Here is a 14,096-nt window from a genome sequence, read left to right as displayed (position 1 = left end):
GTATTGAAAAATATGAACAAATTGGTAATAGGTGGAGTAATAGCAATGATATAAAAAGTTTGTTATTAATACTCAGCTAAGAATTTAAAAGAAATATAAATTCAGCATATCATAATCATCAGAAAGGAAGACAATAAACATAATTTACATGCTGTTTTACAAAGCAAGAAAGCGTCGCATTTGACACTATTCCATGGAGCATTCATAGGAAAGAAATATTTTATAGTGTAGTCTAGTTCAATGAAGTTAGAATAATGTATTCTTTTCATTCTAAGAGTTCTGTAGTGAAGGGCACAGAGCTCACTCATGTTTTACATGCTATCAGTGAATTGGCAAAGAATACTTAAGCAATGCTAATAAGATTCATAGATGAGAGAAAGCAAGCAGAGGTGAATGACCAGGTGGGGTTACAGAAGTGTTAGTTGTACAGTTAGGTCTTATTCGACACTATAGATTTACTGAAGTATTATAAACTGCTCAACAAAGGCCCAGAAAATCTAAATATTTTTAATATATCATCTATTTGATTGTGTTGTTATTTGGAAGATGCGCCTTCAGTGGCATATGGGTCAACAGTGGCCTAGTAATAAGGTAAAGTGTGATGACCAAAAGCTGTTGTTCAGCTCTCTAACATGTGAGCAGTGAAGTGCTCAGTTCTCTCCAGCACAGCCAGGCACAACATGTCCTCTCTTTACAAGGTTTAAAGGATTAAGATGGATGTACCCTAACGCACCCAGATGAGAAAAGCTGGGAAACGTCCAGCACTTTCAAGCAAGCAGCAGGAAGCACAGCGGGCACGCTGGCATGGAATGAGAGCTGCTTTCCAGGGTTTGAAGAGGCTCCATTTAATTTAGCCCTGGGATTTCGTTTAGTAAAGGACAAGTAGGTGCAAATTATAAGGTCATTGCTTTAATGTAGGAGAAAACATTCTGACAGAGTTGTGTAAAAGTATAATGGAATTACTCAGATTACTAACTTGCCCTGACTGCAGTGAGAGGTGTTGAGTAGGAATTTAGATGTGACCCTTATGACACTTCTCAAGCCAGCAAAGCCAGAAGTACATGATTGTACTTATTTTTCTGAGTAGAGGAAGTACAATGAAGTTGTTTGGAGTCTATAGCTTGTTTCTGCTTTGAAACACATATTAAAAAATAAAACTTTTTTTATTCTATTTGATAGTACAGTCTAGAAAACATTCTGATATACTTCCTTTTTTTTTAAATTTTTTTTTCTTAAATTCTTTTATTGGTAAATTTTAGGTTATACAACACAATTACATTTCTCATTGGGAATTGTACCTTTACATAATGCATCTTGGTTCTTATTTTTTCCCCATTCCTAGCCCTCCCTTCACGCCCTCTACTCTTCCCTATTTACAAAGACTTTATTTCCATTTTTTTCCATTTCTCATCATTTTTCCTTTCCCTTCTTTCCTTTCCCCTGCCCCTCCCACTATCCCTACCCCTTTGGACCTTTTCTTACTATTTTACATTATCAATTATTCATTCTAATAATTGGTACATTTTAGGTATACAATATAATGACATTCATCATTGGAAATTTGCACCTTTACATAGTCTCTCTTGGTTTTTATTTTTCACCCTTGCCCAGCCCTCCCTTCAACCCCTCCATTCCTCCCTATTTATAAAGATTTTGTTCCTATTTTTCCATTTTCTCATATTAATCCCATTCCCTTCTATCCTTTCCCCTAGCCCTCCCACTTCCTTCCCCTTTGCCCCTTTTCTTCCTATTTCACATTACCTATTATACATTTAGTCCTTATTTACACTTTCAGTTTCTCATACCAGAGAAACTATTCGGTATTTATTCATGTGTGTCCTATTTATTTCACTTAAGAGTATGACCTCAATGTGCATCCACTTAGCTATAAATGTCTCTAATTTCTCATTTTTTATGGGTGAGTAGTACTCCATTTTATAAAAAAAAGCCCACATTTTCTTTATTCAGTCTCCAGTTGATGGGCATTTGGGCTGTTTCCAAGTTTTAGCTATTACAAACTGTGCTGCTATGAACATGGGCGCACACATATCACTGTGGTATGATTCTTTTAATTCTTTGGGGAAGATCCCCAGCAGTGGAATAGTGGGGTCAAATGGGACTTCCAGTCCTAGTTCTTTGAGGTATCTCCATACTGATTTCCACAGTGCTTGCACCAGTCTACACGCCCATCAGCAGTGGAGCAGGGTTCCTCTTTCCTCACAGCCCTGCCAGCATTTCTTATTGGTTGATTTCATGATAGCAGCCATTCTTTCTGGAGTGAAGTGGAATCTCAGTGTTGTTTTCATTTGCATCTCTCGAATGACCAGTGATGTTGAACATTTTTTCATGTATTTATTTGCTATTTCTACTTCTTTGTGTGAGAAATGTCTGTTCATTTCAGCTGCCCATTTTTGGATTGGATCTTTAAATTTGGGAGGTCTGATCTTTGTAAGTTCTTTATAGATTTGAGAGAGTAGACCTTTGTCTGAGGAAGAGCAGGTGAAGATTTTTTCCCACATTGTGGGTTGTCTCTTCACACTGCTGGTGGTTTCTCTTGCTGTGCAGAAGCCTTTTAATAAGAAGAGATCCCACTTGTTGATTGTTTGTGCTAGTTCACGGGCAACTGAGGTTTTGTTCATAAAATCTTTTCCTATACCGATGTCTTCAAGAGTTCTACCTAACCTCTGTTCCAACTGGTTCAGAGTTTCTATTTTAATATTTAGATCTTTAATCCATTTTGATTTTAGTTTAGTGCATGGTGAGAGATATAGGTCTAGTTTTAATCTTTGGCAAGTTGAAGCCCAATTTTTCCAGCACCATTTATTAAAGAGGCTATCTTTCCTCCAGTGAGGCTGTTTGGCTCCTTTATCGAAGATGAGATGGCTGAGTGTGTCTAGCGTTGTTTCTGCATCTTCTAATCTGTTCCACTGGTCCTCAAGTCTGTTTCTTTGCCAGTACCATGCTGGTTTTATCACAGTAGCTTTGTAGTATAGTTCCAGGTTGGAGATTGTGATACCCCCTGCCATGCCTCTGTTACCTAGAATTGCTTTTGCTATTCTGGGTCTCTTCTTGCTCCAAATGAATTTTTGGATTGTTTTCTCGAGGTCTGTGAAGTATGCTGCTGGGATCTCAATTGGAATTGCATTAAATCTATATAGCAGTTTTGGAAGTATGGCCATTTTCACTATATTAATCCTTCCTACCCAGGAGCAGGGGATGTCTGTCCATTTTCTGATATCATCTTCATTCTCTCTTTTCAGAGTGCCATAGTTTTCAGAGAAGAGGTCTTTGATTTCTTTCGTTAGGATGATTCCTAGGTATTTCAGTTTTTTGGATGCTATTGTGAAAGGAATTATTTGCCCTATTTCTCTCTCAGTGAGTCTGTCATTGGTGTAGAGGAAAGCTATTGATTTTTGTGTGTTGACCTTGTAACCAGCTACTTGACTGAATTTGGTTATTAAGTCTAGAAGACTTTTGGTGGAGTTCTTGGGGTCTTCTATATATTTGTCATCTGCAAATAATGACAATTTGACTATTTCATTTCCTATCTTTATTCCTTTTATTTCTTTCTCTTGTCTAATTGCCATGGCGAATGTTTCTAGAACAAGAGTGGTGATTGAACAAGTGTGGTGATAGTGGACATCCTTGTCTTGTTCCTGATTTGAGTGTGAAGGATTTCAGTTTTTGACCATTTAGTATGATATTGGCTGTTGGTTTTTCATAGATGGCTTCTATCAGTTTGAGGTAGAGACCATCTATTCCAATTTTGTGTAGGGTTTTTATCATAAATGCATTGTGGATTTTGTCAAATGCTTTTTCTACATATATGGAGATAATCATATGGTTTTTGTCCTTGGCTCTATTGATATAGTGTATTACATTAATTGATTTTCGTATATTGAACCATCCCTGCATACCTGGGATGAATCCCACTTGATCAGGGTGTATGATCTTCTTGATGATCTTCTGCATTCTGTGTGCCAGTATCTTATTAAGGAATTTTGCATCTATGTTCATTAGTGAGATTGGCCTATAGTTCTCTTTTTCAGTTGGGTCTTTCTCTGCTTTGGGGATCAAGGTGATGCTTGTTTCCAGGAATGAATTTGGGAGTATTGCTTCCCTTTCAATTTCATTGAAGAGTTTAAACAGTAGTGGCAGTAGTTCCTCTCTAAATGTCTTGTAGAATTCAGCAGTGAAGCCATCAGGGCCCGGGCTTTTCTTAGTTGATAAGTTTTTAATTACATTTTCGATTTCATTGGTTGATATTGGGTTGTTCAGAATTTTTAGGTCTTCTTCATTCAACTTTGGTAATTCATATGTATCTAGGAATCTGTTCATTTCTTCTGTGTTGTCCATCTTATTGGCATATAGGTTCTGGAAGTAGGTATTGATGATCCTCTGGATTTCTGCTGGATCTGTTGTCATTTCACCCTTTTCATTCCTAATTGCATGGATTTGGGCCTTTTCTTTCCTTTTTCTGACAAGGTTGGCTAAAGGTTTGTCAATTTTGTTGATTCTTTCAAAGAACCAACTCTTGGCTTCATTGATTTTTTGGAACATTCCCTTAGTCTCCATTGCATTGATTTCTCCTCTGATCTTTATAATTTCCTCCCTTGTATGAGCTTTGGGGTTGTCCTGCTCTTCTTTTTCTAGAAGCTTGAGGTGCAGCATCAGGTTGTTTAATTGGGGTCGTTCTGTTTTCCTAATATGCGTATTCACTGCTATGAATTTCCCTCATAAGACTCCTTTCATTGTGTCCCATAGATTCAAATATGTTGTATTGTCATTGTCATTTAATTGAAGGAACTGTCTGATTTCTTCTTTAATTTCCTCTGTGACCCATTGGTCATTCAGCAGTGTGTTGTTCAATTTCCACATGTTTATGAAATTTTTTGAGTTTCTTTTGCTATGGATGTCCAATTTCATCGCACTATGTTCTGATAATATACAGGGGATAACTTGAACTCCTTTGCACTTGCTTAAACATGTTCTATGTGTGAGTATGTAGTCTGTTTTGGAGAATGACCCATGTGCAGCTGAGAACAATGTGTATTCTGATTTTGTGGGGTGGAAGACTCTGTAAACATCTGTTAAGTTCATTTGTTCAAGAGTTCGATGGAGTTCTAGTGTTTCATTACTTATTTTTAGTCTAGTTGATCTATCTATTTGTGACAGTGGGGTGTTGAGGTCCCCCACTACAATTGTATTAGTGCATATATGACTTTTCATGCCCATTAGTATTTGTTTTATATAGTTAGGTGCACTAGTGTTTGGTGCATAGATATTTATGATTGTCATGTCTTCCTCTTGGATTCTTCCCTTTGCAAGGATGTAGTGTCCTTCTTCATCTCTCTTCATCAGTGTTGGTTTGAAATCTACTTGATCTGCCAAGAGGATAGCTACTCCTGCTTTTTTTCAGGTTCCTGTCACATGGAGTATTGTTTTCCACCCTTTAACTTTTAGTCTATGAGTTTCCTTTTGAATGAAGTGTGTTTCTTGTATGCAGCATATTGTTGGGTTTTGCTTCTTGACCCATTCTGCCAGTCTATTTCTTTTGATTGGTGAATTGAGACCATTAACATTGATGGTTATAACTGAAATGTATTGACTTGTCATTGCCATGACTTTTTCTTTTTGTTGGGTTCTCCCCTTTTACATTTAATTTCTTGTCATGCCAGATGGGTTCATTCTGCTTTGCATCCTGGGGTTGTGATCCTCAATATCTGTTCCTAGGCTATTGTGTAAAATTCTTTGGAGTGCCAGTTTGGTATTCACAAAGTTCCTAAGGTGCTCTTTGTCATGAAAGTATCTTATTTCTCCATGAATTTTGAAAGATAGTTTTGTAGGGTACATCAATCTGGTTTGGAGGCTGTTTTCTTTTAGGGCTTGGAATATGTCACTCCAAGCTCTTCTTGCCTTGATGGTTTGTGTTGAGAAGTCTGCTGTGATTCTGATGGGCTTTCCTTTGTATGTGATTTGTTTCTTTTCTCTGACTGCTTGGAGAACTTTGTTCTTCTGTTGTGTTTCTGGAATCTTAACAATTATATGCCTATGTGTAGATTTTTTTTGGTCAAGGCTATTTGGAGTCCTATATGCCTCACTTATCTGTATGTCAAGCTCTTTTCCCCTGCTTGGGAAGTTTTCTGCCATTATTTCTGTGAAGAGATTTTTTATGTCATCTGCACCCTCTCCTGTTTCTTCATTAAGCCCAATCAGTCTCATGTTATTCTTTTTTGCATCATCTAGCAGCTGCTGGATTGATTTCTCATGTTCCCTTATAATTTTGAAGCAATTTTTCTTTTCCTGGTCACTAATTGCAATCTTATCTTCTATATCTGAAATTCTGTCCTCACATTTCCTCATTCTGCTGTGTAGACTTTCAATGGAGTTTTTCATGTCCTGGAAATCTATTTGCATCTGTTTTTTGGATTCCATTTGTTTCTTATGTTGGGATTCCATCATGTTCCTGAGCTCCTCTCTAGATTTATTAATCATGTCTTGCACTAGGGGCACAATTTCTCCTCTTATCTGAGAAATTATTTCTGATTTCATTTTTTCCAGATCCCCTTTTGTTGCCAGTTCAGTGGGTCCAGGTGGTTGAGTATCAGAATGTTCCATCTCATTTCCCTTTGGGGTTGCTGTAGGTGATCTGGAAGTCTGGTTTTGAGACTTATTTACATATTTTCTCATTTTGACTAGGGTGGGGGGCTGTTAGCGCCTGCACAGATTACCTCCTTTGAGCTAGGTGAGGTGGGCCAGGGGCCGGGAGCAGCAGTAGGGATGGTGACCCCAAAGCCCTTTCCTTTGGGCTGGGAGCAGCCGGAGGGATGGTGGCTGGGAAACCCCTTCCTCTGGACCAGGAGCAGTGGGATGGTGGCCCAAAAGCCCCTTCCTCTGGACCAGAAGCAGTGGGATGGTGGCTCAGAAGCCCCTACCTCTGGGCCGGGCACAGTTGGACTCAATACCTTGGTCTGGTGGTCTGGTGGTCTGTTGTGCTCTGCGTCTTTGTAGTGTGGAATCACTGGCTGATCTATGGCTGCCTGTCTGCAGCAGGGTGATTCGGCATGTGTTCCGCGTGACTGGGGACCTCGGTAGGATGTGGGCAGACCTGCCTGTCTGCAGCGGGGTGATTCGGGGTCTTCCGTGTGACTCAGGACCTCGTTAGGGCGTGCACAGACCTGCCTGTCTGCAGTGGGCTGATTCGACATGTTCTCTATTTTTCATTTTCTTAATGATGTTATTTAAAGTTCTAAATTTTGATGGAATCTCATTTATCCATTTTTTTCCTTTATACATCATGTTTTTTGTATCCTAGGAAATTGTTGCCTACCCTAAATTCATGAACATTTCCCCTAATAATTTCTTCTTAAAGTTTTATAGTTTTAGTATTTCATATTTAGGTTCATAGATCCTTTCAAGTTATTTTTATGTATGGAAATAAAGGGTTGAGGTTAATTTTTTACATACGGATACCAGGTGTTCTAGTAGCATTTGCTGAAAACACTATCTTTTCCTCTGCTCTTGAATTGAGTTTATGTTCTATAAAATGTTAATGTTAAGTAATCTTTCAAAACTCAGTGGACCATGTATGTGTGGTTCTATTTCTAGATTCTCTGTTTTATTCCATTGATCTGTTTATCTTTCCTTGTGCTGACACTGCCTTGATAACTGTAGCTTTAGAGGAAGTCTTAAAATTAGGTAATAAATGTCTTCCAACACTGTTTTTTTAATTTTTACTTTTCTAAGTCCTTTGTACTCCTACATAACTTTTAAATTTCAATATCCAATTTTTCATTTATAGCAAGTATACATAGACCTGAATATTTATATATATCTTGTGTTTTCTAATCCTACTAAATTCAAATACAAGTTCTAGGGGCTCCTAGAGATTTCTTAGTATTTTCTCTGTACTTGATCATTTCATGTATGTATAAGGATTTTACTTCTACCTTGCCAATCGTATGTTAATTGTGTCTTTTTATGGCCAGACTATTTTGATTTGGGCCTATGTTTCAAAATTTAATGGACAGGTGAAGAGTAGGCGTATCTGCCTTTGTTCCCACCTTAGGAAGAAAGCAGTGTATCTTTTCCATTCGTATAAGACGTTTTTGCTGGAAGTATGGAGTACATGGTTTATCTGTTGAGAAGTTCTGTTCTACTTCTAGTCTCCTGATAGCTTTTACTATGAACAGCTGTAGAATTTAGTCCAGTACTTTTTTTTGCAACAGGATCATATGGCTTTTTCCTTTCCTCTGTTAAAATGTTACTTATAGGGGTGGATCTTCCAATGCTGAACCAACACTGCCATCCCTATAATAAAACCACTTTCTACATACTGCCAGATCTGACTTCTAATAGTTCGTTTTGTTAAACAAATTTTTGTTTATGTTCATACTTTCTTCATCTATTATCTTTATCCAGTTTTAGGACTAGCACAATGTTGATTTCCTAAAATGAGGGGAGAAGTGTTCCTTCTTTCTTCTGCTTTAAATATTTGATATAATTTATCAGTTAAAATGTTTATGAGCCTGCTCTTGTCATATAGGTAGGTTTTCATGCTAGGAATATACTTTCTTTAACAGGTGCTATTCAAATTTTATATTTCCTCAAGAGTTAGTTTTATTAATTTATCTTCCAAGGTACTTCTTAGAAATTGTCAAATTTATTTCAAACACCATTTTTGAAATATGTGTTCTATATCCTTTTAAATTCTGTAAAATCTCTGGCAATGTCTCCTAGATCTTGATATTGTAATTTACAAAATGTATAATTGATATTGTGTAACATGAAGAAAAGGTCTAAAGGAGCAGGGGAAGTTGGAGGGGTAGGGGAAAGGAAAAAAGGGAAAAGAAAAAATATGAGAAAAGGGAAAAAATGGAAACAAAGTCTTTGCAAATAGGGAAGGGTGGAGGGGGTGAAGGGAGGGCAGGGGAAGGGGAAGAAAAGTAAGAACCAAGATACTCATGTAATGGTACAAGATCCCAATGATGAATGTTACTATATTTTATACCGAAAATGTACCAATAAACTCAATGGGAAAAAAAAGATCATTTATATTCAAAACTCCTGATAGTAGCCCTTCAGTCAGGGTTTCTCTAAATTTAGAATAAAGATTATCCTAAAGTTGTAGCGATATCTTAACATAGTAGACTGAAAGTTTTTCAGTTTCATAGAAATATAATCCTTAGCTTAGTGTATGTTTTCCTTTAGAATATTTAAATCTTGATGCTAAAAACAAGCACAATGAGAAAAAAGAGTACTTTATTGTTCTAGAAAGTAAAAGAAAGAACCTGTAACTAATGACACCATAAAGTGAAAGAAGAAAAATATTTATCTTTAATTGTATAATAGATGTTATTCACAGTCGACTGATGTTGATATTTTCATATATTCTTTAAAAACTCAGTATAATTTGCCTTACTTGAAAGTTTTTATAAAACTTGAGGCACTTTTATATCAAGAAAACAATACTGTAGTCAATTCTGTTACATTGTTCTTATATCTGATTATAAGTGGTATTCTTCTTTAACTTAGCAGAAGAATGTCACAATTGGAAAAGCTCCCACCCATCCTAGACTCCCTACAAATGCCAGTGCACGAATATGATACCATACACACCTGTAATTTAATGTGTGTTTTCTTTGTTGCAGACAAAACATGGATGCATACGCCTGAAGCTTTATCAAAACATTACATTCCCTATAATGCCAAGGTAAAAGAGTTCATATGATATTAATCTTATTTTGTTGTATTATTATTATTAATTCGGGTTCCTCTTAGATTGCTTAAGCATTGACAGTTTTTGGTAAGTGATTGCTAAAAAAACTATAAATGAAATAATTAAATAGTGTAGAATGTAAGAAGTTTTCTCTTTAAATAAATGATTTCTTTAAAAGGTATTAATTTAAATTTCTGTTTAAGTTGTGCGTTACACACATTACTTTTTCAGGTACTTTTGGCCGTTCAGATTATTTGTAATGTCATTGCCTGAAGAAAATGAGACAGCTAACACATTTAGCATCCTTTAAAAACATGTTAATGATGCATTATGTATTAAAAATAAAAATTAACATTGAAATGAGAAAAATGAGCCATAATTTTAATAAATGCAGTCATCACCCAAGAAAACAAAAACTTTAAACTGTTAAAAAAAAATAGCAAAATGGAACGGGGATTTAGCTCTGTGGCACCGTGCCTGCCTCACAAGCGCAAAGTCCTGAGTTCGATTCCTGGTACCAAAAAGAAAAAAGGTGCATTTTTATTATTCTTTTGTTCAAAGTAATGGATGCTAATCAAGTAGCACAAATATTATACCCCATGCCTTCAAAAGTTTGATGCATTGGTGTTGGAAATAGACAAATGCGTGATTATAATGTACAAACTGGATATTAAAGAAAGGTGCTGTTTTGTGGTTAGAGAGCATCAAGCCTCAAACGGTTTTCAGAGAAGTCTGGGTCAAAACTTCGAAGAGACTAAAGTGAGTGAAAGATTTGGGATGCGGATTATGAGACTGGTCAGGTTCAAGCAGCTGAACTGAGGAGACAACAGAGGGGAGACAGAGAGTTGCACTATTTTTTTTTTTTTATTAAATTCTTTTATTGGTACATTGTAGGTATACAACACAATTACATTTCTCATTGGGAATTGTACCTTTACATAATGCATCTTGGTTCTTATTTTTTCCCCATTCCTAGCCCTCCCTTCACGCCCTCCACCCTTCTCTATATACAAAGACTTTATTTCCATTTTTTCCATTTCTCACCATTTTTCCTTTCCCTTCTTTCCTTTCCCCTGCCCCTCCCACTACCCCTACCCCTTTGGACCTTTTCTTCCTATTTTACACTATTGATTATTCATTCTAATCATTGATACATTTTAGGTATACAATATAATGACATTCATCACTGGAAATTTGCACCTTTAATAGTCTCTCTTGGTTCTTATTTTTCACCCTTGCCCAGCCCTCCCTTCAACCCCTCCATTCCTCCCTATTTACAAAGATTTTGTTCCTATTTTTCCATTTTCTCATATTAATCCCATTCCCTTCTATCCTTTCCTCTAGCCCTCCCACTTCCTTCCCCTTTGCCCCTTTTCTTCCTATTTCACATTACCTATTATACATTTAGTCCTTATTTACACTTTCAGTTTCTCATACCAGAGAAACTATTCGGTATTTATTCATGTGTGTCCTATTTATTTCACTTAAGAGTATCTGAAATGAACAGACATTTCTCAGACAAAGAAGTAGAAATAGCAAATAAATACATGAAAAAATGTTCAACAGCACTGGTCATTCGAGAGATGCAGATGAAAACAACGCTGAGATTCCACCTCACTCCAGAAAGAATGGCTGCTCTCATGAAATCAACCAATGACAAATGCTGGTGGGGCTGTGGGGAAAGAGGAACCCTGCTCCACTGCTAGTGGGAGTGTAGACTGGTGCAAGCACTGTGGACATCAGTATGGAGATACCTCAAAGAACTAGGACTGGAAGTCCCATTTGACCCTGCTATTCCACTGCTGGGGATCTTCCCCAAAGAATTAAAAGAATCATACCACAGTGATTATGTGTGCACCCATGTTCATAGCAGCACAGTTTGTAATAGCTAAAACTTGGAAACAGCCCAAATGCCCATCAACTGGAGACTGGATAAAGAAAATGTGGTTTTTTAATAAAATGGAGCAGTACTCAGCCATCAAAAATGAGAAATTAGAGACATTTATAGCTAAGTTGCACTATTTTTTAAAATTTGTTAATTTTATTGGTACATTTTAGCAATACAATATGATGACGTTCATCATTGGGAATTTGTACCTTTACATGATATATCTTGGTTCTTAGTTTTTCCCCATTCCCTCGCCCTCCCTTCAACCCCACACTGTTTTTGTAAGACAGCTTATGAGTTTGTGGGTTAGAGAACTATACATTGGGTGATGATAAGACCAGGTGCAAGAAGTGTTTCAGGAAGAAATTATAACATATTTATTGAGCAGGAGGTCATGGGTGTCTAATCAGGAGCCTCTACAGTGCAGATCAGTGGCTGAAGCAGCAGGAAGAAACCTTTGAAAGGCCGTGTGCAAGAAATTCTTCCAGAGCTCATGCTAGCCGTGAGATCTGTAGAGTGCAGCAGCTGTATTATTTTTCTTACTGATTTAATGGCAAGGAAAATGCTTTAAAATATTTTTTTCTGTAAAACGAATATTCTTGAAATCATTGCAATGCTTATGGCTTTTCCTGTAAAGCTAACATGAAGATTGACTGGCGTGATTTACCATTAAGTGTTTAGTTAACCAAACTAAGTTCATATTATCTTTCTTTTGCTGAGATATTTGTCATATTAGCTATTAATAAGCTACATGAAATTTTTGCAGAAAAAAATACTCTATAAAGCCACTCTTATTTTAAAGTACAGATTTGATAATGGAATTATATGCTTCAAGTGAAAATACCAAAGATTATTCATTTTTGTGTAATGGCAGTGTCTCATTTTGAAAGTCTGGTTTATAAAGAATCAAAAGATTACAGTGCATCTACAACGACCTTAAATGTTAATTCTGGAGGTTAATGTGACAACAGAGAACTGATTTCCTATGTGAACAAGTGGCTTGTGCTAATTCAAGGTGCATAATTGTGAGATGCCTTGCACTAATTAGAGGATACAGAAGCATCTTTTCATACTGGAGTCGGCAAAATGTGTAAAGACAGCTTGGTTTTGTCCATTCTAATATGGCCCCATGTGCGATAATATATATTATATGTGTGACAAATAGGAAACAATTTTAAGAATATTTTTTAAAAATCCCTTTCTTTGCGGCACTTTTTAGGTTGACCTTTTATCAGAGGTATTTTGAAGATTTTCTGTAGTTCGTCATAGTATATGCTACTCGAACTCTAAATCCATGTCCACAGGAAGTAGTTTAGCACAACAACAGAATATAAGCTATAAAACTAGACCATCTTGTCTTGTACCCTGGCCCTAATACTTTTTGCTGGGTGTCTTTGGGAAATTACTTAACATTCTGTATGTATGATTATTCATCCCCAATTTGCGATAATGACAGTAATTTTTCACTGGAATTGCTATAGACGTAACAAAGATAAAGTTTTAGAACAATCTCTAAAATAAACTATCTGCTTAGTAAATCTTAGCAGTCATTAATGTATAGTCTTATTTTCCAGATAATTTACCAAAATGCCTGTCTCATAGTAGGTGTTCCGTACATATATTTGACTAATTTATGCAGATATTATTTCTAACATAATAACAAAATAGTTACATTTCACCAAGCCCAAATACATGGCAGGTTCTGTGCTGGTGTGCTTTTACATTGCTTCAGTACTTCCCATAACCCAGTACAGCAGATGACAGTGTTTGTGGCCCCTTCCCGTAGGAGAAGGCTAATGCTGAAAGAGTACATGATTTATCTGTTGTTACAGTTAGTAAAGACAGAACCAAACTAAAAATTTGAGTTCTGTTTGACTTCAAAGCTTTGCTTTTTTTGTTTAAGTCTGTATGTAGTAACAACCGAGCATTCATTCATTCATTAAATGGCTGCATTGTGTAAAGCTCTATCGCTGGAGCTCTGCTCCGGCAGAGCTTTATGGTACACTGCTTTCATTTCTGGCAGCTTACTATCATAAGAAATATTGTAAAATTAATGTAAGAGGCAGAGCATGTTTGTGCCTTTCTCCTGTTAAAGATGTAGAGATTCAGAGAATTCCAGGTCACCACTGTCTTCTGAATGTGGAGGTGAGGAAGGGTCTCCCAGGCTCAAAACAAGGCGACTGTTACCATCATGGGGACGGAGCCATTGGACATAGACTCAGTAAAGCACATGAAAGCACATGGCAAGAACTTGAGCCAGACCTTGAATTACTAAGGATAGTAAAATACTTTACCAGCCAAAGATCCACTCAGGAAATAGAACTAGTACGATGTACACACATGCATGCACAAGCACACATGCACTGGTTGATTTATCACCAGGTATCGGACTGCTTGACTGTGGGACGACAACTGTGCAAGTCTGGAATCCACAGGACCTGCCATCAGAAAGGGCGGGGTGGGACCACTCGCCAGGAGCTGACCCTGGCA

At 36.9% G+C, this 14,096-nt stretch overlaps 1 protein-coding gene across 39 annotated transcripts in view; it reads left to right on the top strand.

The window, feature by feature from the left end:
- Gulp1 (GULP PTB domain containing engulfment adaptor 1) overlaps positions 1 to 14,096 on the top strand; it is a 271,287-nt gene that overhangs the window by 156,481 nt on the left and 100,710 nt on the right. For 38 of the 39 annotated variants that reach the window (XM_087209608.1, XM_087209602.1, XM_004872306.4 and 35 more), the window contains one exon: positions 9,651 to 9,712. In XM_087209608.1, the coding sequence (XP_087065734.1) occupies positions 9,651 to 9,712 (62 nt within the window). Of the gene's footprint in view, positions 1 to 698; positions 883 to 9,650; positions 9,713 to 14,096 lie in introns of all 39 variants that reach the window. The other variant, XM_087209611.1, reaches the window with a different exon arrangement.

The sequence above is a fragment of the Heterocephalus glaber genome, unplaced genomic scaffold (genome assembly GCF_053883595.1).
Source record: "Heterocephalus glaber isolate CG9 unplaced genomic scaffold, H.glaber_assembly_v1.0 deba00001058, whole genome shotgun sequence".
Lineage (NCBI taxonomy): Eukaryota > Metazoa > Chordata > Mammalia > Rodentia > Bathyergidae > Heterocephalus > Heterocephalus glaber.
Note: the sequence above shows the minus strand (reverse complement) of the source record. Positions and strands in the feature narration are given on the sequence as shown.